Source organism: Lynx canadensis, chromosome B2 (assembly GCF_007474595.2).
Source record: "Lynx canadensis isolate LIC74 chromosome B2, mLynCan4.pri.v2, whole genome shotgun sequence".
Classification (NCBI taxonomy): Eukaryota; Metazoa; Chordata; class Mammalia; order Carnivora; family Felidae; genus Lynx; species Lynx canadensis.
Window position 1 is genome coordinate 19,991,712 of NC_044307.1, and position 26,553 is coordinate 20,018,264.

Below are 26,553 nucleotides of genomic sequence, written 5' to 3' on the forward strand. Positions count from 1 at the left end.
TTGTTTGTGCTGCTCAGATTTTACAGGCATTTGGGTTTAGAGTAAGAACTTTTATAATTTCATGAGAATTTTAAACGATAGTGTGACATCTATGATTTTTGTATCTGACATAAAGCTTTCGGACTTTCTGTATAAGATGTAGTAAAAATATTACAACCCTGCAAATGTAACAGTTCTTTTCAGTGCTCTGGTATCTTGACATGACAAAAGGCTGTGCGGCCAGTCAAAACCTTCTGTGATCCAGTACATGATAGATGAGTTTCTTATGGGCTGAATCGGAAGTATACACATTAGTTATAGGAGAATCACAGTAGTAACTTTTTATTCTTTTAAAAAAAAAAAAAATTTAAATTGCACATTTACTTGTCATTATTTTAGCTAAAGAGGAAAAGTTATGCTATATGTTAACATAGAACTGTGTACTCTAAATATGTCTATAACCTTACAGTGCTTGAAGTTTCCACCATGAACAGTTTCCTCCTTGTGTGTCCCGTGGAATTTTGCAAATAAAATTTAGATTTTTCACAGGCAAAATAGGTATTCTCTATATTTAGAACTAAATAAGAATAAAAAATGTGTTATAATATTGTTTTTGTTCTAACGACCTTGAAGAGAAATTATTATATTATTATATACACAGTATTGTCATTCTTATACTGTTGAGTTTTATTCATAAGCTTAGTATCATCCCATCTCCTAGCCTGACAAAAGTAGTATTTAAAATACTTACGTGTTCAGGGCAGGTCTTGGTGGCCGGAGGAGGAGTAGGTGCAGGTAAAGGTGGCAGCAGCCAAGGCCACGGACTGCATCATGGAGGTCACCTGGGGCCAGGCAGAAAGCAGCAGGAAGCCCAGTGCTGACATGCAAAGATCACTACTTTGATTCCAGTGCTCACTTTGGCATTTCGAAAGAGATGCTGAAAGATGAGGCACTCACCCTCATGTACCAAAACTCCATGTTTCATAGCCGACACCTCTTTGTGGACAACATGGTACTGGACGTGGGCTCTGGCCAAGGGATCCTCTGTATGTTTGCTGCCAAGGCTGGAGCCCGCAAGGTCATTGGTCATTGGGATCCAGTGCTCCAGTATCTCTGATTATGTGGTGCAGATTGTCAAAACCAACAGTTTAGACCGTGTGGTGACCATCACCAAGGGGAAGGTGGAGAAAGTAGAGGTTCCAGTGAAGAAGGTAGACATCATCATCAGTGAGTAGATGGACTGCCGCCCCTTCTACAAGTCGATGCTCAATACGGTGTTCCAGACAAGTGGCTGACACCTAATGGCCTCATCTTCCCAGACTGAGCCATGCTGTATGTGACAACCATTGAAGACCGGCTGTACTAAGACTATGAAGATCCACTGGTGGGAGAACATATATGGCTTTGACATATCTTGTGTCAAAGACATCGCCATCAGAGAGCCCCTGGTGGATGTGGTGGACCCCAAGCAGCTGGTCACCAATGCCCGCCTCATGAAGGAGGTGGACATCTACACTGTCAAGGTGGAAGACCTAATCTTCACCTCCCCCTTCTGCCTGCAAGTGAAGCACGCCCTGGTGGCCTACTTCAACATCAGGTTTACTTGCTGCCCCAAGAGGACAGGCTTCTCCACCAGCCCTGAGTCCCTGCACACGCACTGGGAGCAGACAGTGTTCTACATGGAGGACCACCTGACAGTGAAAACAGGCGGAGAGATCTTTGGCACCATTGACATTCAGCCCAGGGCCAATAATAATCGAGATCTGGACTTCACCATTGACCTGGACTTCAAGGGCCAGCTGTGTGAGCTGTCCTGCTCTACTGACTACCAGATATGCTGAAGCAGCACCTGGCTTCTCCCACAGGCCCAGGGGCAACAGTGTTCTTAGGCAGTTCTTCTCTTCCCTCCCTCAGAAGGGCTTTTTTTAGGGCCTGGGCTGAGGGGCGGGGCACATCATGGCTATGTTTTTCATAATTTATGCTTTTATATGGTTGCATTTATTGCCAGTAGATCCTCAACAGGGGGGAGGACAGTAAAAATAAAATAAAATACTTACGTGTTCATAGGAACTCTGAAGAAAGGGAAAAAATTTATTCATGAGAAAAAGGTACTACATAATGAAGAAAATGATTTACATCAGCTTTGCTGTTCCTAAGAATCAAAATTTTTCTTCATGGCTGTTAGTCAGCCTTCTTTATTTACTAACCTGGTTAACCAGGCTAAGTTAATGGATTTAAATGTAACCAGCACAGCCTCTTGGAGTAACCCTTCAACAACCAAAAGATTCTGATGGAACCTCTTACAACATCTGTTTCAACTTTGCTCAGAGTACAGGTGATCATTACTTCACTGAGTTTTCCTCTGAGAGAGAAGCTTATAGTTACAGATGTGTCTGACATGGTGTAGATTTTTCAAGAACGCTTCGTGTCAGCAACTCTCAAAGGAAAATTATGTATGGAAACTGAGGTAATTGACTCTTTTACTTATTGAAAAAGCAGTTTTAGAGAAGGCACAATTTGCAGTCAGAATCACGGCTTCAAATTCTGTTCAGATCACTTAAAATTATAACCCTGGCTAAAGTGCCAGACCCCTTTGTACTCTCCCCTTAAAACAGAGGTCATGATGATAACTTGCCTCACACAGAGGTGGTGGGAGGATTGACTGAGGTGATGGAACAGTGGGTATGAATGAAAGCACATGCACGTGCTGAGGGTGAAAGTGACAATAAAGATGGGCTGAAGTGGTGTCAGTGGTGTCGGTGGTCCCACAACCTCTCAAGGTGACATGACCGCTGACCTTTTCCAACTCCCATGGAAATATTTTGTAAGAAAATTAGAACCTGGTCATACTTCATCATTAAGAATAACTGATGAGCACTTATCATGGTCTCTGATCTGTAATAATATATTATCTAAAGGAGATTGGATTAACTGTTTAGGTAGTTATTTAAGATAGACATAAATAAAACTTTGAATGTGTAAAGTGAATATATCTGAATTTACTTATGCAGATAAATGTCTGCCTTTAAATATTCCCCTTAGAATGTAGTTCAAGCATTTTCATGCTGTGTTGCCTTTGTTCAAAACATTTTTAGAATGTCTTTGAATAGCCTGCCGGGAGCGAGGATGTTGTATTCAAGTCTTCAACAATAGCCCGTCTTTGTTTCAAGGACAGGTTTCATATTTGAAATAAGTAAAAGAGCATTCAGGATCAAGTTTGGTGAATAAAAATGTATGATTAGGTAATAAATACCACAAAGTTAGATGATGAAAAGGCAAACTGAAGAATAAGTATGAAAACTTGAAAATTCTCAAGTGCACACACATGCACATATATTTTTCTCCTCCGTGTAATTGCTTCTGCATTGTTTAAAAAAATGAAAAGGGGGAGACTCCCATAGGTCCCAGCAGACTCGCAGACGTACCCAAGGCTGCTTTTTGTTCTTTCTGTAAAGCACATGGCTGGTGACCGGTGTCCTGAACACTTCAGGTAACCAACCACCTGCTTCTTAGGTAGATGTGCCTATTCGCATTGGTGTGTTGATTTTCAGATTTGTACATGCCAGTTGTACTGTTACAACTAGGTAATAATATTGCTTGCATTGTGCAGAAATGAAGGACACCTGGGTGGCTCAATCGTTGAGCGTCCGACTTCAGCCTAGGTCATGATCTCACGGTTCACGAGTTCGAGCCCCACATCAGGCTCACTGCTGTTGGTGCAAAGCCCATTTCAGATCCTCTGTCCCCCTCTCTCTGCTCCTCCCCAACTTGCGCTCTCTCAAAAGTAAATATTTTTTTTTAAATTGTTTAAAAATGAGTTTGAAGAGAATTGTTTCTGTTAATTGAAACAATATGGTTGACTAGTCAACAGAATCATTGTTGAATTAGGTGTGGAGGAAACAACTGTAAAAATAGCAGGATATCATAAAAGCGTGAAGGGATTCTGCCCCCCGACTGTGTCCGAAGTTCCTGTGTTTTCCTGTATGCTTTTTAACGAAAACAACTGGGAAATCATTAACGGTGTGTGTTATGAGTATGGTTTTCGTTAGGACACATATTCAAAGAAAAGACCTTGGCAACTATGTGTATGTTTATGTGTTTTAAATGTTTTAATAATGTAGGTAATTTCTTTTATGATTTCCATCCTCATCTGATTTTTTCAATTAACTAACTACCAGTCCCGATAGAGCTCCTAAGAATTTCTTCTGTATGTGTTTAATAGAGTATTCCTTTCAAACATTTAACCTAAACAGAACTATTATTTTATATAATAATGAAACACAGTAAGGTGACAACTTTAATGTAGTTTATTAGTGTCCATTACCTTTTTTTTTTTGACGTTATCATCTATGCGCCCAATTATAGCTGGTTGTGGATGAAAATAATCCATTTTTACTGAGCAAATGTGATTTAAGATCTGCTTTGGTTTTTCAGCCAAGTTAAATCTCTGGTAAATCTTGAGTGTCATTCCCATGTTTAAATAAGGAGGTTGTATTTTTCTGCACTTTCTTGAAGGTGTGATCCTTATTTCCCTGGCACTGTGTGCGGACGCCGTCATTGGGAACGTTCAAGAGAAAGCCATGAAACTACACAATGCTTCCAACTCAGAAATGGTAAGTGCGCTGGTGTTTTTTTCTCCACGATGGACAGGCTCAGAAATGGTGACGTGCTTCATTTTGCGAACCACTTCTGGTGTTGGAGACTGGCACGGCATTTTCCAACTGGTTTGTCATCATTATTTTCACAAAAGTAATCCATGCAAACATTACAGGAAATGAAAAAGTAAAAATACCATTACCACTATGGAGCTTATTGAATAATATTTGATGAATATTTTCCCTATTTCTAGAGTTTTTTACATATTAAAAAATCCTTTGTTACATCACTTTTCTCCTCTCTTTGTATTTGGTATTATCTTCCATTTAGAAGCTTGTGATTTTTATATGGTTGATCCTTTCCTTCATGGCTTCTGGAAACATATTATGATTGAAAAGGGCTTTCCCATCTCTTAAGATTTAAGAATTTTACCCAGGTTGCCTATCCATTTTATGATTTCCTTTTTAATTAAAGCTTCGATCTAGCCAACACTTTAAAAGATTTTTCTTCCATATGGCTATCCACTTGCCCCAATTTCATTTATTGAAAGATCCACTTTTCAGCCTAAGTGCCTTCTTTATCATATCATAGCGTAATGTAGGATTCAGAATTATATTCTTTTGGATTTCTTTCTGCACCCAAACCATGTGATGACAGCAGCTTTGTCATACATGTACCATCTGCTAAGACTAGCCAGCAATGTTCCTTTTCTTTTTCAGAATATTACTACCATGGTTATTCTTGGGTGTTCATATCCCCAAATAAACTAGAAATCGCATTGCTATTGTGATTGGTATAGCACTGAATTATAACTTAATTTAGGGAGAATGACATCTATACACTTGATTCTTTCAGTCCAAGAATAAGGTATGACTTTCCTTTTATTCAAGTGTTTTTTTTCCCAATGTCCCTTAGATTTTAATTTTTTTTTTCATATAAATCCATATTTCTTATTGAAGCTATTGTTAGGGGTTTCATCTTTTTGCTGTTGTTACTGCTAATAATGCTCTTTCTTTCCCTATACCTTCTACCTGGTTGGTATTTATGTATAGGAAAGTTACCACATGTATGTTTACATTAATTTTCTAACCAACCTCTTGCTAGACAGAACATACTACATTAAGAGTATATAGGAATGGTCTTTCCTGTTACTTTGTCAGCAGAGTGAGCATCTTAAAGGAGTCTTTAATCTGGGTCAGAAGTTTTCTTGATGATCGTCACCACTCTTCCTGGGTAAGGTCAAGATCAGAGAATTAAGGAAGTGTAAATAGTTAGAAGTACAATGGTTAAGAGCTTAGGCTCTGGGCTAAGATCACCTCAGTTTATATCCCAACTTGGCGAGCTCTCTTATTTGGGGAAAATGACTTACTGTCTCTAAGTTTTAATTTCCTCATCTGCAGGTTGAGGCGTAAGTGGAATTATTCATAGACAGCATTGTTAACACAGTACCTGCAGCATCACAGGTCTGTAAATTTGATGACGATGCTGCTGCTGACTGTTCTGAGAGTATACTAAACCGGGATAGAAAGATTGGTAGGAAAACTGGGAAACGAAGCAATAGATATGCCAGATACTGCTTATTTTCCTTATATTTTAATTTCTTTGCAAATTTAACGTTTGGGTGTTTTCATGTTTAATAAGTAGCTTTAAAGTTATTTTGTTTTATTTATATGTGTTTTTAGAACCCCAACAATAAAATATGGTTTGAGTTCAGTAATTAAGCCAGGCAAAAAAATGAATATTATGTGACCATATATATGAAAGGATCAGTACTGCTGTGTTACCTTATATGTAAAAAAAGCTGTAAACTTCGAAACAGGATCCGTCATCGTCTCGACAAAGTTAGGCCGTATTGAAATAATGATGTTACTTAAAAAATGGTTTGTTCTTCACATTTAATTAATTAAGCCATGTATTAAAAATCCTTCATTTTCTGCCTTTGGTTTGATAGCATTTTTTTCCACTTTATCTACTATAGGTTTTGTATTCGTATTCCATCGGTTTTGTGTACATTTTACTGGGATTGACATGCACTAGTGGGTTAGGCCCTGCAGTAACATTTTGTTCAAAGGTAAACACTAATCATATTTTTAAAAATAAACATCTCCCATTAAATAGTTTCCTCTGTATTTCTTGTTCAAAAAGATTATTTTTATGTAATTTGATAACTCCTTTAATATAATATATGCAGATCAGAAATTATTTCAGAAATGAAATGATTTATATTTAAATTTATTTTATCCTTGCTCTACCCTATAAGTTAATTTTTAAGCGATGCATAATGTGTAAAAGTTGGGATTTTTAATTTCATCATTGTTTTTCCATTAAATCGGAACTAAATAAGAATCTTTGCTTGACTGCATTGTTGAATGGCTTATTACTACTCAGGAGGTTGATTAAAATCTGTAGTTTTATTTCATTTGTAATACCTCAGGGTTTGTTTTGCATTTTCCTAACAGGCTTTTTTTATATGTTGCAGAATCCAATTCAGACCTACGGTTATGCTTTCCTTTTTTCCCTCACTGGGTATTTTGGAATCTCCTTTGTTCTGGCTTTGATTAAAATTTTCGGTGCACTTCTTGCTGTAACAGGTATGAATGATATACTTGCTTACATTTAAATTTTCTCTGACTCTCATTTTCAAAAGATACGGGCAGTGTCTACTCTGCGTTAAAAAGAAAATTGTTGTATTTCATCAATTTATTTTTTGGCTTATGGTATTTCTTTAAAATTCTAAAGAAAATGATGTTTCCTCATAATATTTTATTTATTTGAAGGTTTAATTTTAAAATCAAATATGTATATATATCTAAATAGTAACTTTTAAATGCATTAAAAGAATTTTTTATTAAAAAGTGTGATGGGCTATGGGGCGCCTGGGTGGCTCAGTCAGTTAAGTGTCCAACTTCAGCTCAGGTCATGATCTCGCAATTTGTGAGTTCAAGCCCCACATCAGGCTCTGAGCTGTCAGCACAGAGCCTGGAGCCTGCTTCAGATTCTATGTCTCCCTCTCTCTCTGCCTCTCTCTCTCTCTCTCTCTCTCTTTCAAAAATAAAATAAACATTAAAAAAAATTTTTTTAAAGTGTGATAGGCCAAATAAAAAATGCTGCTTTTATATACACTTTTAATTTATAACAAAAATTCTAGTTTTGATGCACGGAAAATATGGCAGCTATATTTCAAACAAAACTTTGGACCTTCATTCGTACCCTTTCTGGGGCATTAGCCAGATTAGCTTCTCTTGTCACTAATAATTATTATGCACCTGCTTTGTGCAGGAACTTTGCTTGGCACTTTAGAGGAATGGAAGTTATATTTGTTATGCTTTGGAGGAGTCAGGAAAACAGATGAGAGGCTACAGGTGAGGCCCAGTGAAAAAGATAGATGATTCCATGTGCTAACCTCATACCATTTGCCAAGTGAATGGTCCAGATGACAAATGCACTCAGCATCTCCCATATGGAGAGAGCGCTGAAAGGAGCCCAGGATTGGATGCAGTGTGGCTGGTTTGGGATGTCAGAGAAGGTAGAACGTCGTCCCAGCTCAGATGCTTAATGGCATGTGGCCTGGAGAGTAATTCTTTCCTCTTCTCTGGCCTTCATTTCTCTCTTGGAAAGAGACTGGGTTGGACTTGAACATTTCTATCAGAGATTTGTAAGGTTTGCATCATAATGCACACACACATTAGCCATTTATAGCTGATTTTAACATTTCATACTTTTAAGGGAATACTTAGTTTAATACTACAGAATAAATTAAGCAAATGGATTTAAATCCTAAACTTTCTCTTTATTTGCTCACATATGACTCCCCTGCTGAAGTTTGTATTGCTGATGGTAAACAGAGGGCATTTAGTTATAGGTGAGGCCATATGTATAATCTGTCAAGTTATCTCATACTACCAAGAAAGATTACAAATTCATATACTTAGCTCGGGTTCCAGTTTCGCTTAAAGATGATAACTCTTCAAAAGGGGGTTGATATCAGTTGATACGTATTATCTAAACCCTGTAGTTAGTATAAAAAAATATGAGATGCAGTCCTTGTCTTAAAGGTGCAGACAGGTTTATTTCTCTTCCGTGTAAAAGAAATGCGGTGGCGATAATAATAGCCAGCATGTATATAACCTTCATTATGTACCCAGAGCCATTTCACATACATTATTCATTTTCATTTCGCAATAGTCCTGTAATAAAGTAGGCACTGTTATTGTTCCATTCTACAAGGGGTAAACAGAGGCACGGAGAGGTTAAGTGGCTTGCCCAGTGGTCAACCAGCTAGTAAGTTGCAGCATCAGTATTCCAACGGAGGCAGTCTGGCTCCTGACCTATGCTCTTAACCCATATGTGATCCTGCCTCCTGAACTGCTGTGGTGGCTCCACGTTCATCAGGAAGCCGGACTCCTGTCTTCTCTGCCAGCTTGTCCTCATCCTCATTTCAGGCAGTGGGGTGGAGAGAAGATGAAGGACACACCTTTGTCTTCAGAAAATCTTCCTAGAAATCACACACCCCTAGAAACAGCACTTCTCACTTTTCACCGGCCAAAACCTAATCACATGACCACACCTGACTGTAGGAAAGGAAGGTATGCCCAGGTAAAAATAGAGCACAAAAAATAACACAGAAGGAAAAATAGATCTGGGGAGTCAGGCTCTGACACATTTCCAAAACTTTCTTCATTTGGAGTTCATTTATTCATGCATTGGACATTGAGTGCCAGGGACTGTAGTCTGGGGATACAAGGATGAGTAAGACAAGGAACTAAGTAAGACACACAGTCCAGAGAGAGGATAGCAAGTAATAATGCAAGGCGGGGAACAGGGCTGCCATGGAGATATTTGCCGAGTCCTACCTCTACCTGGCTGGGACAGGGAGGAGGGCTTCATGCCTAACAGCAGACTTAAAATAATACTTGAAAGACCGGTAAAGGTTAATACAGCCATGTCAAGATTATTCATGGTCTTACCCAGACATGACCAGTAGTATTAGGATATTAGCTTACTTTATCCTTTAGCTTACTACTTTCATTTATTTATTTTTAATATAATTTATTGTCAAAGTGGCTAACATAACAGTGTGTTCAGTGTGCTCTTGGTTTTGGGGGTGGATTCCCATGGTTCACCGCTTACATACAACGCCCAGTGCTCATCCCAACAGGTGCCCTCCTCAATGCCCATCACCCATCTTCCTCTCTATCCCACCCCCCATCAAACCTCAGTGTGTTCTCTGCATTTAAGAGTCTTTTATGGTTTGCCTCCCTCCCTCTCTGTAACTATTTTTTTCTCCTTCCCTTTCCCCATGGTCTTCTGTTAAGCTTCTCAAGTTCCACATGAGTGAAAGCAGATAGCACTCCTAGGAATTTAGCTTACTACTTTTAAAGAATAATACCTGTTCTACCTAATCATACCTTCCTCGTGAAAGCCTTTCTTTCCTGCCAGACTAAGCATCTCTAAGGGATTGACATGCCCCACTAGTGTCGTGGCCTTTATCAAGTACTCATTACAGTTGTACTTTAACATTTAACTGTATGATTTAATGTCTCTACCCTCTACCAGACTGTTAACTCCATAACCCCAGCAGCAACTTTCTGTTTGTTTTTTGGTTTCTGTTGTTTTCTTAGCGTGTCATGTAGACCTCGGCACATAGCAGGCTTAGTTAATATTTGTTGAAATGATTTCCAAAATATTCTAAAAGATAGATATTAGTAGGCACATTCTAAGGCAACCTTTTTTTCTCCCTACAGTGACAACCGGAAGAAAAGCAATGACTATCGTACTTTCATTTATGTTCTTCTCCAAACCATTCACATTTCAGTAAGTAGTTTGTAATTCAACAAGTTTTTCTACTTGCAGGTACCTGGTTTCACATTTCATATTTCCTTAATTTCTTTATAAAGAATCAGTTTTATCTGGAGCCATACTTTATTGACGTGTCTTCTGCTACTTCAGAAATGCATGTAATTATTTTGAAGAAATCATGTTGTACACTTAAACTGCCTAACTAGGGTTCCAGTGCTAGCATGACCCTGTTTCCAGTATAAGTGAACGTGAGTGATGTCTTGAGATGAAGGGATTCTGCCTTGCCCTAGTACAAAAGTATAAATTATATGTATGTAATACATAAATTATATATGTTATATATATATGTGGTTTTTAAAGTTACTAAGTTTAGGGGCGCCTGGGTGACTTAGTCAGTTAAGTGCCCAACTTTGGTTCAGGTCATGATCTCATGGTTCATGGGTTCGAGCCCTGCCTCGGGCTCTGTGCTGACAGCTCAAAACCTGGAGCCTGCTTCGGATTCTGTCTCCCTCTCTCTCTGCCCCTCCCCTGCTCACGCTGTCCCTCTCTGTCTCTCAAAAATAAACATTAAAACAAAAAAATAAATAAAGTTGTTAAGTTTATTGTTCCCCTTAGAACAATTTGTTCCCCTTAGAACAAAGATTTGAGGTAGAGATCTATTCTGTAAGTTTATTTAGTTTATGGCTTCTTATAAAGCATTTACTGTTTTCTTTACTGTCTGGTATACATTTAAAATTAGTATCCTTTCAATTTATGCTGCTTAGTAATTGAGAAGATTCAAACCTAGAAATTATCAATGTATAAGCTTAAAGTTAACCACAGATAAATTTCAGTTGGTGTATTTGTTTTCTGTAATCAGTTTCTCTTTGTGCATGTGCTAGGTATACATTATAGCAACCCATGTAATTCCCCTACTTTCTCAGGATGTGCCCCTTTTTACCTCTGTATGTCCCACCCAACTGGGATAACTGGGTAGATTGTTGAATTCCCAAGATGGCCACTGGCAGATTTACACATTCAGTGTTTAGACTCTTAAGACTATTGGTTAGGACATGGACTTGAATTTGCTATTATCCTCAAAATTCAAATGAACTATATTTAATATTTTGTAAAATATCTTCTCTGTACCTATACTTAACATAAATAATAGGAATTCTATCTAATCTGGTCTAAAAATACTGGCTTTTTTTATTTTAGTGTCATGGTGGCCCTCCAATAACAAAATGTTTATTTTATTGAAGAATTATTGTTAACTCATCACCAAGTTCTGTGGTTAACAATAAATCGTTACCTTGATATTAATATTTTTTCCTTCCTTCTTTTCTTAGGTATGTCTGGTCTGGTTTGTTAGTTGTCCTTGGTATATTTCTCAATGTTTACAGCAAAAATATGGATAAACTAAGACTACCAGCACTATATGATCTGATAAACAAAATAGTGGAAATGAGAAAGTCAAGGACGTTGGCACAAACCGTATAGTGAGTGATTCATCCTGTTTAAAACAGAACTCTAAGGGAGTAATCATCAAGTAATTAACTTTCCAAAGGGATTATTATAAAAACCAAAGGATCTGAAGGCATGCTACCCATTTGTGGATGGGTCACCTACGAAGTCAGCCTTTTCTTCAGGATACTTGTTTAACCGTTTGACTTCTGAAGCAATCAAGAGAGCCACATCTGGCACGCCTTAGAATCAAATGTCAGTGCGAAGGACTGACATTTCTTAGCAACCTGTTGAGAATTGCACTGGAAATGGACCATGTTGCAAAACTAATTGGATATCATTATGACATATCAAAGAAATTGATATAATAATATCAATTAATAGATTGTTTTGTTTTCATTCCATTTTGGTGGTGTTATTTAAATGATTCTCTGTTATAAGAGTGAACTGATGATTTAAAGTCTAGAAAGAATAACTTCATTATAAATAAAAATTATTCTGTGATTTTTTTAAATAAATGTGTTATTAGAATTTTGTTATGAAGAGGGAAGTGAAGGTTGGAGTAAGTCTTTACAGAAACTTTAAAACTTAGGCTTTTCTCCGATAATTTAGTAGGAGTATTGGAGGAAACGTGCTTTAAGTTTTCTGTGAAATATAGACAGCATAATAAAAGGAGTCATCCTGCAACCTGTAAGTATGTGTCGCAGAAAAAATAGCTACTATTCATCAAAGAAGTGCTAAAAGATTTAATGATTTGGATTTTTTAATTGAAGGGAAAATAATGCATGCCTTAAATTACAATAAAATAATAAAACCATCATAGTTTTTCTCATAAAACTGAAATTTAATTTGGCAGCTTAAAGATTAAATAGGGTAAACGTAAGAAACACAAGTAGATTTTACCAAATTTGTACAGTATCTTGTTTGCACAGTTTTGAGTATAAACTCGTAAAGATTTTGGCCTTATTTTGTAGCAGTTGAGTTTTGGAATTGCTTCCACTGTATTAAAAAAATCCAATTAATCTTCATTTTCAGCATAAGTAATGCTAGTTAAAACAGCTTAGTTTCTGTGTTATTGGTGATATCACTTATATTGTGTGAGTATAATATACTTGGAATATTAATCTTGTTCTGAAAATTCCATTGTATTCTGATGGTAATTTTAACCTGTTATGTGCATATGTGGGTGTAACAGAGCCCGTGATAATTTAAGGGTCTAGCCATAAGGAATTCTGACTGAAAATCAGTTACATGTTAAAATACTCTGAGGGTATTTTTCCCCAAATGGTAATCATTTTTTAAGTTTTCGTATTTTAAAATGAAAGGAATCTTAATTTATATTTCATTATGCCTTCTTAAACTCTTAAGACGGTAAGGAAATTTGTGCCATTAAAAAAAATCAGTTTTCCCGAGTTCTTGATAAAAGATTATAATTTTAACTTTTCAAGGCATCCTTTTATGTACACGCTTTTCTAATTTTTTTTGTCTTTGCCTGTTAAGAATTCCTCACCCCACCCCCCAATTTTAAACAGCTGAGCACTGTTTAAAAATTGGTTTGCCAGCCTAACCCTTTTACTCCCATTTCCTTTTTTTACCTGCTATCAGATGGAAGCAAACCTCATCTCACTTATTTGTGTCCCTAGAGTACCCTTAGTGAATAGTTTGAAATACAGAATACTTTTCTATAGTAAAGGAAATCAATATTTGAATGTATACTTTGTGTCAGGTTTTCTAATAGCATTCGTAAATATTATGTGATCCCAACAACCCACGTATAAGTAATATAATTAATAAAGGAATTAAAAATAACAATTACTAAAATCACTAAAATTTAAGTGCTTATTAGGTGCCAGGCACTATTTTAAGTGAAATACTCAACAGTTTATTTAATCCTCACAACAGCTCTATGAGGGCAAGTATTATCCTCATTTTACAGATGAGGAAGCTGTGACCAGAGAGATTAGGTGACATTTCTCACCTAGAAAGAACCAGAGCTAGAAAGAACCAGAGCTGTCTGTCAAGCAGCCAAGTCCCAGAGTAAGGCTCTTAGCCATGTTGCCTCTCTAAGTAGATGTGATGGTTTATGTTCATGTTTTGCAAATACAGAGGTTGAGGACCAGGGTAAGTACTCACTAGCTCACAGTTAATTGGATTTCAAGTCCCTTTCCATCATACCCCAAGGCATATTTTCTGAACCCCACTATGAGCATTTAGGTAACAAGTAACGTAATGATGAAATATTTTTTTTAAGTTTATTTATGTTTGAAGGAGAGCATGAGCACGAGTGGGGGAGGGGCAGAGAGAGAGGGAGAGAGAGAGATTCTCAAGCACACTCAGCATGGAGCCTGATGCGGGGCTCAAACTCACAAGCCATGAGATCATGACCTGAGCTGAGATCAAGAGTTGGATGCTTAAGCGACTGAGCCACCCAGGCGCCCCAATGATAGAATATTTTTTAGTAAAGAATTTGTGAGACATACTTTAATGAATAGGCAAAGATGATTTGATTGGAACATTAGTTCAGTGCAGATAGATATATTTGTTTTAAGCAGTATGTAAATATAGATTGTTTCTTCAGCTATATTCACATTAGGTGCCTATCACATAGTTAGCACTCACTAAATATCTGTGTTATCCAAGACTAGTCCTCAAAGAATACCATGAGGCCAAAAACTATATTGGATAATATATGTTCTGAATTCTTCCAGCAATGTCCCTCTTTTTAGCATAATAGTGCAGCAACAAAATAATAGCAGAAGAATCTGGCCAACTCATGTGGATCACTCTATTCAATCTTACGTACAGGTAAGCCAGCCTAGCCAGAATCCTTAGTAAGGCCAACTTATATGATGAATTTGGCTGGCCTTTCCTTGGTTCCTGGTAGGGAGTTTCCAATCTTTGGGATTTCCCAAGTGATGGGCATGTCTTTGATATTCATGGTAGGTCCCTAAATAGTTCCAGAGTAGGGGCTGACCATGTTAGAATGACTAACCATGTAACTGTCTATGGAGTTGGGGTTTTGAGCCACATCATATCAGCCCGACCTCCAAGGATGGCAGAGGATTTGGGACGTCAGTTCAATTGTATAGCCAATGATTCAGTCAGTCATGGCCATGCGGTGAGGATCAATAAACACTATACCTGAAAGCTTGGGAGAGTTTCTCAGATTGGAGATGCACGTGGATGTACCAGGAGGGTGACAGGAGGATGTGCCAGAGGACTTGGAAGCTTAGTGTCTGTCACGCTCCGCAGACCTTGCCCCAAGGATTTCTTCTTTGGTCTGGTCCTGATTTGTAACTTTGTAACAAAACAAACATAGGAAGTATAGCACTTGCTTGAGTTCTGCGAGTTGTTCTGGCACATTCTCGAACCTGAGGGGATAGTGGGAACTGCCGAATTTGTACCCAGTGGGTAACAAGTACGAGTGGCCTTAGGATCCCAGGGCTTGCAGCTGAGGGAAGTCTTGTGGAGACTGCCTGTGAAATGACCTAATCTGGGTTGTTACAATTCCATTGTGGGCTTTATTGCTGAACAAATGCTTGTAAATAACTATTAGCATTCTCTGCACTATTCTCAAAGCCTCTTGAGTTTTCTCAAGTGATTTTCATCTTCAGCCCACTTTACATTCTAGATTCCTCCTTGATCAAAGAGCATAGAGTTCTAGTAAAATTTGACCAATATTTGGGGCCAACAAATAATAGGGCTTAACATAATGAAAATATTTTTGCATTCCAATATCACGTTTGTCCTTTAAACTACAGTTTTCCAATTACCAAGTTATGCCCAGAATGCTCAAAACCTTTGTATGCTTTCTTCCTAATTAAGCACATGACCTTTTTTTTCCCATTGTGTGTTTGAACAAAAACATTTTCTCCTGTTTTTACTTACTCTGCTTTTTACGTGTCCCTATTGAATGTCCTCGTTCTTGCCCATGGGGCCAACCATCTTAACCTTTTTAACAGATTGTGTACCATCACTGACTTGACTACTCTTATTTTTACTTTAACATACTTTCCTCTTCCATTCTCACTGGCCAGATATGAGCCAAGCATTATACTAGATGCTGAGGATGAGAAAAATAATCAAATAAACCCTAACTCTTAAGGAGAACCTATTCTATAGAGAAGATTTGCTGTGATTGCTACGTGAAAATACATAAACTTCCTGTCACAGAGTAGCTTGTTAGCCTTAAGTTTTCAAAATAACGCCCCAAGGTGGTAGTGCTTCTAAAAGTTATATGTGCACGTAAGTCACCAGAGGATCTTCTTTTAAAAGATTTTAATTTAATAGGGTTGTCTTGGGGCTGAGACTTTGCTCTAACAAGATGCTGATGCTCTGGTCTTTGGACCACACTTGCGTATCAAAGCCTTAGAATACCAGATCTGTGTCCTGCTCTTGGGGTCCAGACATCTTAAGCTATTTGAATAGCTTCCACCTCATTCCCTTCCATTTGCTTTTCAAACTTCCCATTCTGTGGGACCTACCTCACACTATGTAACATCTCTAAGTCTCTTTGTTCAAACTGAACAAAAATCTTACCATGTTGCAGAGTTGCTAGCGTAAGTGAAAAGAGTTCTTTAATCAGTGTAGGTGTATGAAAGATTTAATATTCATTACTTTCTCCATAAATGTGGCTTTTTTTTTAAATCTTCACGAAACTAAGATAAACCCATAATTTCCTACCAGTCATGGTCTGTTGTTTTAATTTCATGGCATGTAGTTAGAATCCCTTTTACGCTATTTTGTAGTGACATTATGAAGAAAATGTTCACTTCAGTGATTTACTCCGGCTTCAGAATGAACTGTATTATAAGGGGTTCAGGAAGTAGGACTTAACACTTAAGGGATTCTTCTGAGACTTTAATCACAAAAATGTGTTTTATTAAATATCTTAATGCTATGATACCCCCAAATGTCTAAAACATTCCCATTTTCATCAGTTTCACACAATTGATAAGATTTAAATAGGTGAAATAGGTAAAGTGTGGATAATTATCACAATAGATAATGATAGAAATGAGACTTTGGAGTCTGATTATTAGAGATTTCCTTACAGTCACCTTCCATGTTTTCTCCTAACACCAGTCACAATGAAAGGACTAAAAAGCATATTTCTGACTCGACAGAAAATGAACATGTGGGAATTCATTTTTTTATACGTTATGAAAAATTGTCCGTTAATATATATCCTATTTTTAATTGTGTAGGATTTGTACGTGTGTGTATACCCAGAGATGACTCATAAAGGTGGGTGATTATCTTTTCTCTAGTTTCTAACTACGTATTAATTGACATAATGTTAATCTGCAATATATGTGCTGATCTCAGTACTGTTTTGGTATTTGGGTACCTCTCATGAAATGAAAAGTTGATTGAAATGTCTGCCCTTACAAAGGTTTGATCTAATAGGATGGGATGGGGCTGGGGGTAATTTCCTGTAAAATACCTACAAACACATCCACAGCCAGTTCAAGCCTATCTTTAAACCACTAGGGATTATTGCAGGATCCAGGAGAGGCTTGCACCAGAGGAGTGCGGTGCCCGTGGGGACACAGGTTGGCTCATGGAGCTAGTGCACAGTTAACGGGACTAGTTCAAATGTGCCTACATTAGCTGACAGTCAAACACTGAATAAAGAAGCTCCTTATTTTTTTTTTCTTTAAGGTTTATTTATTTTTGAGAGAGAGCGCGCGCGCACCAAGTGGGGGAAGGGTGAAGAGAGAAGGGCAAAAAGATCTTCAGAAGATCTGAAGCAGGCTCTGCACAGACAGCAGAGAACCTAATGTAGGGCTCGAACTCACGAGCTGTGAGATCAGGACCTGAGCCGAAGTCAGGCACTTAACCAACTGAGCCAGCCAGGTGCCTGGAGGAACTCATTCTTTAAGATCCCAGCTACTCAGATTCTCAAACTTAATCTTACTAAACATATATTTAATTATTCATTCAATTCTCGGCAGTCAGCCATTCTCATAAAACTGAGCCATGGGTAGTTTTGTTTTTGTTTTTGTTTTTGTTTTTTCCCGTAATTCTCAGGGCTTATCTATTTACAAAATTTCTAAGAAGACCTGATAGTTTTTTGTTTTTGTTTTGTTTTTATTTTTGGTTTTGTTTTTGTTTTCTTTTCTTTCCCTCAAGGACTCCTAAGAGATGCCAATTCTACTTTTGCCTCACATATCCCTGAGCTGTTCTTTCATGGTTTCCAACTCTTTATTCTTTCTTGCTGCTTCTAGGAGAGTTTCTCAGTCTGATCTTTCTGCTTGTTCTTCATCCATTCAACCTACTATTTGTCCCATTCAGTGCAGTGTCATTTTTTTTATATCCCAGTTATTACATATTCATACCTAATATGTCCACTTGGATTCTTCTAATGATTTCTTGGTTCTGCTTTATGTTAACAATATTTTCCCTTATTATAGTTACCATGGTTATTTTAATTTCCTGGATTCTCTATCCTAATCATTCTGTTTCTGATGATAGATGTTTTTTAAGTTGGTGGTCTTTTATTAATTATACACCTTTGTATAGGCATTGGCTGTTCAGCCCAGCCTTCTCACTGCCTGCTATAACACATTCCCCCACATACCTGGCTCCCACACACACCAGGCCCCTCCCACACTGTGCTCTCTGGCACTGTGCTCCTCCCCCATACACCGTCCCCTCTGCACATTGCACTCCTTTCTCCACGCTGCAAGGCTTAAGACTGTCTTGGCCTCCCCAGGACATCTCACTTTTCTGTTTTTCTAGAATCCATATGTCTGTCTCCCTATTGCCTTTATCTCTCTTCAATAATTTCTCTGGGGTGGTTTTAGAAGAAGCCAGCAGCCTGTGCTAGTTCACCATTTGATAGGAGCTGAAATTAATTAAAAAGGAAGCTCTCTCAATTCTGTCTCTCAGTGATTCACACTAATGATTCTCTGATTTGCCATTCCAACCCCTATAAGTAATGGTTTGCTGGCTGCTATTTTGATTCAGTGTATTTTACAAATACTGGTTCATTTAAATTGGTAAAAATTCAAATTTAAGCAGTAAGATTTATAATATTCAACCATTTGAAAGATTTCACATCTTTTGAAAGGAAAATTAAGTAATGGAAACATAAAATAGAATTCAGTCATTACAATAAACTTAAATTTTATATTATAGTTAATTAGATGAGATTTTTTTTAATTAATTAATTTATTTGGGGGGCGGGGTGGCAGAGAGAGAGGGAGAAAGAGTATCCCAAGCAGGCTCCGCACTGTCAGTGCAGAGCCCAACACGGGGCTCAAACTCACCAACTGCAAGATTATGACTTGAGCCAAAATCAAGAATCAGAAGCTTAACTGACTGAGCCACCCAGGTGCCTGAAGATTATTTTAATACATCTGCATAATTACTTGAGATTGAAAAACTTCACTACACTTAAAGCTTTAATTTTGAGATGATACTTATTCATATACCTTATAAAATTCTCCAATTGTGCTGTTGTTTAATGCACAGCGAAGTAATCATCACTTGTACAAAATTCTGGGAACAGAAAAGGCAAAAATGATTTCTGTTGTGCAGACATGGAAATGGGCCTTGGCAAGACAAATGTGGCTAAAGTTCACATGTAGTAAAGAGGCAAAATGAAACCACACCCAGTGTCTTTCACTCTGTATCCTAATACCTGTCTGATAACCCACGATTCCTGAACCTCCACTCTTTCTAGCCACCACAACACCACATTCAGATTGGCATCCTCTCCATTGTTCCTGTGGTCCGTCAAAGGACTTAATGCCGCCTTCTTTCTCTGTCCCACTTACACTGAGCAAGACTTTTCCCAAGGAAGGGATTTTATGGACAATTCTGCTTGTATATTACCTATTAACACATCTCAGGAGACTGGCCACTTCAGCCAGGTTTTAAGAGAGATACCCAGACAGTGGTGAAAGAAGGGATTTTCTGCCTTGTGTCCCTAAGCAGGTAAATCCACATATGCATCAGTGAGATTTTACAGGTAGGCACTTAGGGTAGGCTACCAGCAGGTAATAGAACCCAACCAGAGGAGAAGTTTTAGGGACAAGTGGAGGTGGGGGATAGAATTAAAGGACTAGTCAAGGGAGCCTGGGTGGCTCAGTCGGTTGAGCATCCAACTCTTAATTTCAGCCCAGGTCATGATCTTGTGGTCATGAGATTCTCTCTCTTTTTCCCCCACCCCCAAAAAGAAAAGAAAAGAAAAGAGAAAAGAAAAGAAAGAAAAAAAAAGAAAAGAAAAAGAGAAAGAAAGAGAAAGAAAGAAAAAGAAAAGAAAGAGAAAGAAAAAGAAAAAGGGAGAAAGAAAGAAGAAAGAAGAAAAGAAAGAAGAAAGAGGAAAGGAAGGAAGAAAAAGAAAAGAGGAAAGGAGAGAGGAAGGAAGGAAGGAAGGAAGGAAGGAAGGAAGGAAGGAAGGAAGGAAGGAAGAAAAGACTAGTCAGAATGTGAGTTTCAGCAGAAATGCTGAGCACAGAGCTAAAGTGTGGTCAAGGTTGAGAAGACATCACTGGAACAGAACACATGGCGGAAGCTTAATCACAAGGGAAAAAATAGAAAGTGTAGGTGCCAGGGTCAGAGGAAAATGAAATGGGGTCTGGCTTGCTAAGCTGTGAACTCCAAGGTCTATTTGCCTCCCCCAGTAAGAGATCCAGAAGGGACTAAACGTAAAGATTAAAGGTTATCCACCATGGGAATTTCAAAAATATGGCCTGTAAGAGCAAGATCAGAAGTTATGCTTAATGATTTTGTGTGACTCTTCTAGGTTAGGTCAAGACAATGTTACCACCATAAGAAAGGGGGAGAATCTAGAATTAGGAATCAATACTCCTGAATTAGTGTCAGTAATGTGATGAGAGTTAACATAAATTGCTTGATTTTACTGTATTTTATCTGTTGCTTTGAAAAAGGGATGATTAAAAACACGTTCACCACAGAAGTGAGATTTCTTTCTTACGATAGTTTTGTTAATAAGTGGTATATAATTTGAAATCATAATATTCAAAATTCAAATTACATGATCTGAGCTTTTCTAAGCATACAGCTTCAATAGTATTATGATTTGACGATTATCTTCCAAATAGACATGAATATTCAAATGAGGTGGCGATAATGTCAGAAGGCTTCATTATAACTGCATGAACACAGACTTTTCCTGGAGAGCAGAGACGGTCATATTCTATTCATGTTCTATTTTAAAGTGACATTGACTCAAATTAATAGTGCCATCTGAACTAACTGACTTTTCCGAAAGGTTAATAAATAACAATCCATAGACGCACATGGCCCCTCCACTGAGAAGTATGAATTATCAGCAATTGTGATAAGCGATGAGAAAATAGTAAGCTTTTCTTTTTTGTTTTTTGATGAGATCCATTGACCCAAATGTCACATTGCTTCATCCATTCAACAAATGTGTACTGAGCAATTTGAAAGGCTCTCAGAATATATATTAGGATATATATAAATGCCATAGCTCCTTCACTCAATTATCCTACAGGAGAGAGGCAGGCATAGAGTTATGGTATAATCATTTCTATAATGTGATAATAATTTCTATGATGTGAATATATATGTGTTCAGAAAGACTTTCGAAGAGGAAGTATTTAAGAAAATCCATATAAGAAATTATGAGGACATAAATAAGTACTTGGAAATTGGTGCTGGAGAGAATGGAACCAATATGAGAGATATGTAGGAGGTGATTAATACAGGGGGTGGAAGGAACAGAAGAATTCCAGGGTAACTTTTGAGGTTCCCTCTACAAAATAACTGACCAGTCAGTATAAAGGTCATGAGAAACAATGAAAGACTGAGAAATTACCACAGGCTGAAGGAAACCCAGGAGACAGGATGCCATCATGGTATCCTGGATTGGATGCCTGAACAGAAAAAAATACAACAGCGGACAAACTGATGAAATCTGAATAAACTCTGTAGTTTAGTCAATTGTATCATATTAGTGTTAATTTCTGAGTTTGATAAGTGTTTTGTTTGATAAATATGTTAATACTGGAAGAAGCTGGATGAAGTGCATATGGGAGCTCTCTATAACTCTTCATTAAATCTGAAATTAATTCAAAATAAAACTTTAAAAATAGAAGGTTGTTATTCATCAAAAGATACCACTAAGAAAATAAAAATATAAACTGTGGAGTGGGACAGTGAATTGACCACACACATAACCAAAAAAGAACTTGTACATAGGATATGAAGAGAGTCCCTTTAATGAACAAGAAAAAGGATAACCACACAAAAGCTGGGAAGAGACTTCAGGCATTTTACAAAAGAACATAGCCAAGTGGCCATCAACATATGAAAAGGTGCTCAACCTCAGGGAAATATAAATTTAACCTCAATTGAAAATCTACAAATTTACCAGGAAGGATAAAATTAAAGAAGTCACAACTACTGCATATAGACAACCATGTGGAGAAAGAGGGCTTCTCGTGCACTGCTGGTAGAAATATAAATTTATGCAACCATTTCAGAAAGCAACTTGTCAGTATATCTACAAAATTTGAATGTATGCTTCCCCAGTGACCCAGAAATTCTACTCAAATGCACATACAACAGAAATGTAAGCACATGTGTATCCAAAGACACAAGAATATTCTGAGCAACATCATTTGTAAAAGCAGAAACTGAAAGCCACTCAGATACAGCAGCCACCTACAGTAGAATGGGAAACAAGACAAAAACAAAAACAAAACATGGTATATACATATAAATGTAATGAAAATGGACAATAAGAATAAATTTCATATTAATGATGTTGGATGAAAAAACATAGTACAAAAGAAGAGAAATGTCTGATTCCATTTATACAAAGTTCCAAAAAAAAAAAAAAAGACAAAGCAAAACTGGAATGTTTAAGGATGCATGTTTTGATGGTAAAATTATCTAGGAAAGCAAAGAAGTGATATGGACTTTGTGGGGCACCTGGGTGGCTCAGTCGGTTGAGTGTCTGACTTGACTCTTGATTTGGGCTCAGGTCATGATCCCAAGGTTGTAGGATCAAGACCTGTGTCCACTCTGAGCATGGAGCCTGTTTGAGATTCTCTCTCTCTCTTTCTGCCCCTCTCTCCCATCCCATACTCTCTTTCATAATAATAAAATAAAATAAAATAAAATAAAATAAAATAAAATAAAATAAAATAAAATAAAATACTACTACATTTTGGGGGTACAGAAGGCAGGAGGAATGGCAGGAGGAGGTTCATAAGGTGCTTGGCAGTTTTTTATTGTCCTGTGTGGTAATTTCACTACTGTGCCATTTCAGATAAAGCATCGAGCTGTATATTTTTTGGTACAGTTTTCTGTACGAGTATTATATTGCACAATTAAACAGTTCTCTAAAAGAGGAAAGGTGGGGGGGAGAACAGAGAATATATTCTTTAGAATATAAGATGACTCAACAGTTCTCTAAAAAATGGGGAATCTTAGGGGTGCCTGGGTGGCTCAGTCGGTTAAGCAACTGACTTTGGCTCAGGTCATGATCTCACGGTTCATGGGTTTGAGCCCCACGTTGGGCTCTGTGCTGACAGTTCAGAGCCTGGAGCCTGCTTCAGATTCTGTGTCTCCCTCTCTCTTCTCCTCCTCCAATTGTGCTCTGTCTCTCTCTCTCTCTCAAAAATAAATAAAATTTAAAAAAAAGAAAAAAAATTTTTTTTAAATGTGGAATCTTAGACCAACCATGATTATTTCTATGTCTTAAGTCTCGTTTTCCTCTTTCAGTGAAAAGATCTATTCCTTCATTTTGGACTGAATCAGACATTTTTAATAAAACATAAAATTTTCTTTTCACAGTGCCTTCTCCTTCCTTATCAGAGTATTTTTAGCAAGCTAAAGGTGCTCCTGGAAAGAGTTGTTTTTCCTTAATGACAGCAGCTGATTACATGGATGTCACTTACACACACATGCCTACCTTTAAATATGTGTTTATTTTTTAAACCTCCCTTCAAAGTCAGTATATTTGACTGGAAGGGATATATTCAGTCATTAAGATACTTTTTCATCACATATCGCATTAAGTGTTTTCCATTTAGAAGATAGATCTAAAACACTAGTCTTATCATTCTTCTGTTTGCAATTTAAGTATAAAATCCTGCCAGTGTTGCATTCATTAGAATAAAACAGTCTTGGAAATTAAGCACTAATTTCCCCCTCAAATGGCCATTTCTGGGTTTTTTTTCTTTCTAATTACCACTGTAATGAAGTGGCCAGTATTGTGGTAGGAAGTGATTTCAAAGGCAGCAATTTCTTATTATGAATCATATACTTTATTTCTTCCCTAATGTGAGTCAACCCCAGTTATAGAAAATGCACGTGCAAACTCCCATGTCTGCTGAGACTAAAATCGTTTGGGAATAGCAAATCATACTTTCAGCTCATAGAGTTAGGCTTTCAAACATTCCACTAAAGCAAAGAGGAAGAAGAAAGCCATTATATTTTCGCTCTGGGATCATTTCTGATCACTCTAATCTATTGCACTCAGAAGCAGATTTTCAATATCTTAAAACACTGCTATATTAATAACACATCTGGTAAGGCTAACTTGTATCAAAATAAATATGAGAAAACGCACTTTAAAAAGAGTGTTAAGTATGCACTCCATTCTTTGGTATTAGCACTATCAAATTTAAATGAGAGTGGCATCTAGGAATAGGTTAAGTGTGTCTATTTGAAAATAAACAGTGCTAAGCTTTGGACTCTCACAATTGAGATTTTTCTGATGGAAAAATATAGAATAATACTGACCATGACTAGACACCTGGTTGGCTCAGTTGGTTAACTGTCCAATGTTTGATTTTGACTCAGGTCACGATCCCTGGTTCATGAGATTGAGCCCCGTGTCAGGATCTGCACCAAGCGTGCAGCCTGGTTGGGATTCTCTATCTCCCTCTCTCTCTCTCTCTCTGCCCCTCCCCCCCATCCTGCTTGCTCACTCTTTCTCTCCAAATAAATAAATAAGCATTAAAAAAAATATGATGGTAATTGCCTAGATTGTGCACCAGATTATTTTATCATTGCCACATGTTAGAAATTGATAAACTGTTACTGAACTGTCATACATAGCTGCTTGCAATATGGTAATGGATAAGAGAAATCAGTGTCCCTCATGGGCATTTCTGGGTCTATCTGGACCCTCATTTCTTCCCAAGGGTCTTTCTTCTTCCTATAGCTTGAATACATTGATCAACAATGTATTCACTATAGGTTCATGGGAGTAGAAAATGCAACCTGGTCGGTCCTCGAAAAACCTCTACTGCTCACTAAAAAACATTCAACCTGTATTTACTATTTGTGCAAAATAATTTACATTTCACGAAGCTATTCTTTCTTTGTTTTAAGAAAACAGAGGTCTTGGGGTGGCTGGGTGGCTCATTTGGTTGAGTGTCTGACTTCAGCTCAGGTCATGATCTCGCAGTCCGTGAGTTCAAGCCCCTCATCAGGCTCTATGCTGACAGCTCGGAGCCTGGAGCCTGCTTCGGATTCTGTGTCTCCCTCTCTCTTTGTCCCTCCCCCACTCATGCTCTGTCTCTGTCTCTGTCTCTCTCTGACAACAATAAACATAAAAAGAAAAAAAGAAAGAAAGAAAGAAAGAAAGAAAGAAAGAAAGAAAGAAAGAAAGAAAAAGAAAGAAAACAGAGGTCTGCCTAAAAAGAAAAGGCAATTTGAGCAATCCATGGCTCAAAAGATAATATTGGAGGACAACTACAGTGGCAGTAAAAAGATAAGTGGTTGAGGAGGAGGAGAGGGAAGGGAAGGATGAAGAGAGGAAGCACAAAGGAAGCTATTCTGTGTGAAACTGTCATGTTGAGTACATGTCATTACACATCTGTCAAAACCCATAGAACTGGACATCACAGAGTGACACTTAGTGCAAATTAAATGGACTCTAGTTCATAGGAGTATATCAATATTGGAACATTAATTGTAACAAATGTACCTCACTGTGGAAGGTTGTTAATAATAGGGAAACTATGTGTGGGGAGTTGGGGGTGAGAATGGGGGCATGGAAGGAGGAGTGGGGTGTGTATATGGAATACTTTTTACTACCCACTCATTTATTCTGTAAATCTAAAACTATACTGAAAAATAAAGCTATTATTTAATTTTTTAACATACGAAAGAAGACGGGAATGAAGAAGCAACCAAGGTAGACAAAAAATGGCCGAATCTCTTCCTGGAGATCTGGGAGTAAATCCACAGCTCCCCAAGCTTGCTTCAAGATGGTGTGAATTACACATACAATTAAAAGACTTGAAAATATGAATAGATTTAAAAGAATAACAACTGTTTTGAAGTTTTGCAATGCCTGTATTCATCTGGACCATATCAGAAAAATAAAGAGAATGTCATTACATATTCATTAAGGTATTTTTTTCATTAAGGTATTTTAATAAAGTTTAGACGTTCTAATTAAAAAAAGATTTGCTTGCTCACTGTGAAAAATTGGTGGTGGGGGAGAACATAAAATAAAAAACAATTTTATATGTTAAAATATATATATATATATACATATATATATATATATATATATGTATATATATATATAAAACACTTGCTCAACAGATCCATAATGACAAGGACAGTGAAGGCAAAGAAAGACCTAACAGCCCAGTACTAAGAGGCTGGGCGGAGAAGCAGTGTAAGCGAATAATTGGTTAAACAGCAAAGGGTGCTCAGATAGCTGCACGTAGTTCACTGCAGCTGAAACTCAGATTTCAATTAGGGTTAAGC

At 37.5% G+C, this 26,553-nt stretch overlaps 1 protein-coding gene and 1 pseudogene across 14 annotated transcripts in view; both read left to right on the forward strand.

The window, feature by feature from the left end:
• The window catches only part of SLC35B3 (solute carrier family 35 member B3), a 39,580-nt gene extending 13,398 nt beyond the window's left edge, over positions 1 to 26,182 (forward strand). For 8 of the 14 annotated variants that reach the window (XM_030314871.1, XM_032593116.1, XM_032593122.1 and 5 more), the window contains 7 exons: positions 4,495 to 4,592; positions 6,554 to 6,646; positions 7,055 to 7,166; positions 10,320 to 10,389; positions 14,526 to 14,622; positions 17,025 to 17,064; positions 25,944 to 26,182. In XM_030314871.1, coding sequence (XP_030170731.1) covers positions 4,495 to 4,592; positions 6,554 to 6,646; positions 7,055 to 7,166; positions 10,320 to 10,389; positions 14,526 to 14,622; positions 17,025 to 17,064; positions 25,944 to 26,014 — 581 coding nt within the window. In that variant the 3' untranslated portion in view covers positions 26,015 to 26,182. Of the gene's footprint in view, positions 1 to 4,494; positions 4,593 to 6,553; positions 6,647 to 7,054; positions 7,167 to 10,319; positions 10,390 to 11,702; positions 12,332 to 14,525; positions 14,623 to 17,024; positions 17,065 to 25,943 lie in introns of those variants that run through there. The other 6 variants (XM_032593120.1, XM_030314873.1, XM_030314876.1 and 3 more) reach the window with 4 other exon arrangements.
• Positions 4 to 3,645, forward strand: LOC115513606 (annotated as a pseudogene).
• Positions 26,183 to 26,553: the final 371 nt, after the last annotated feature.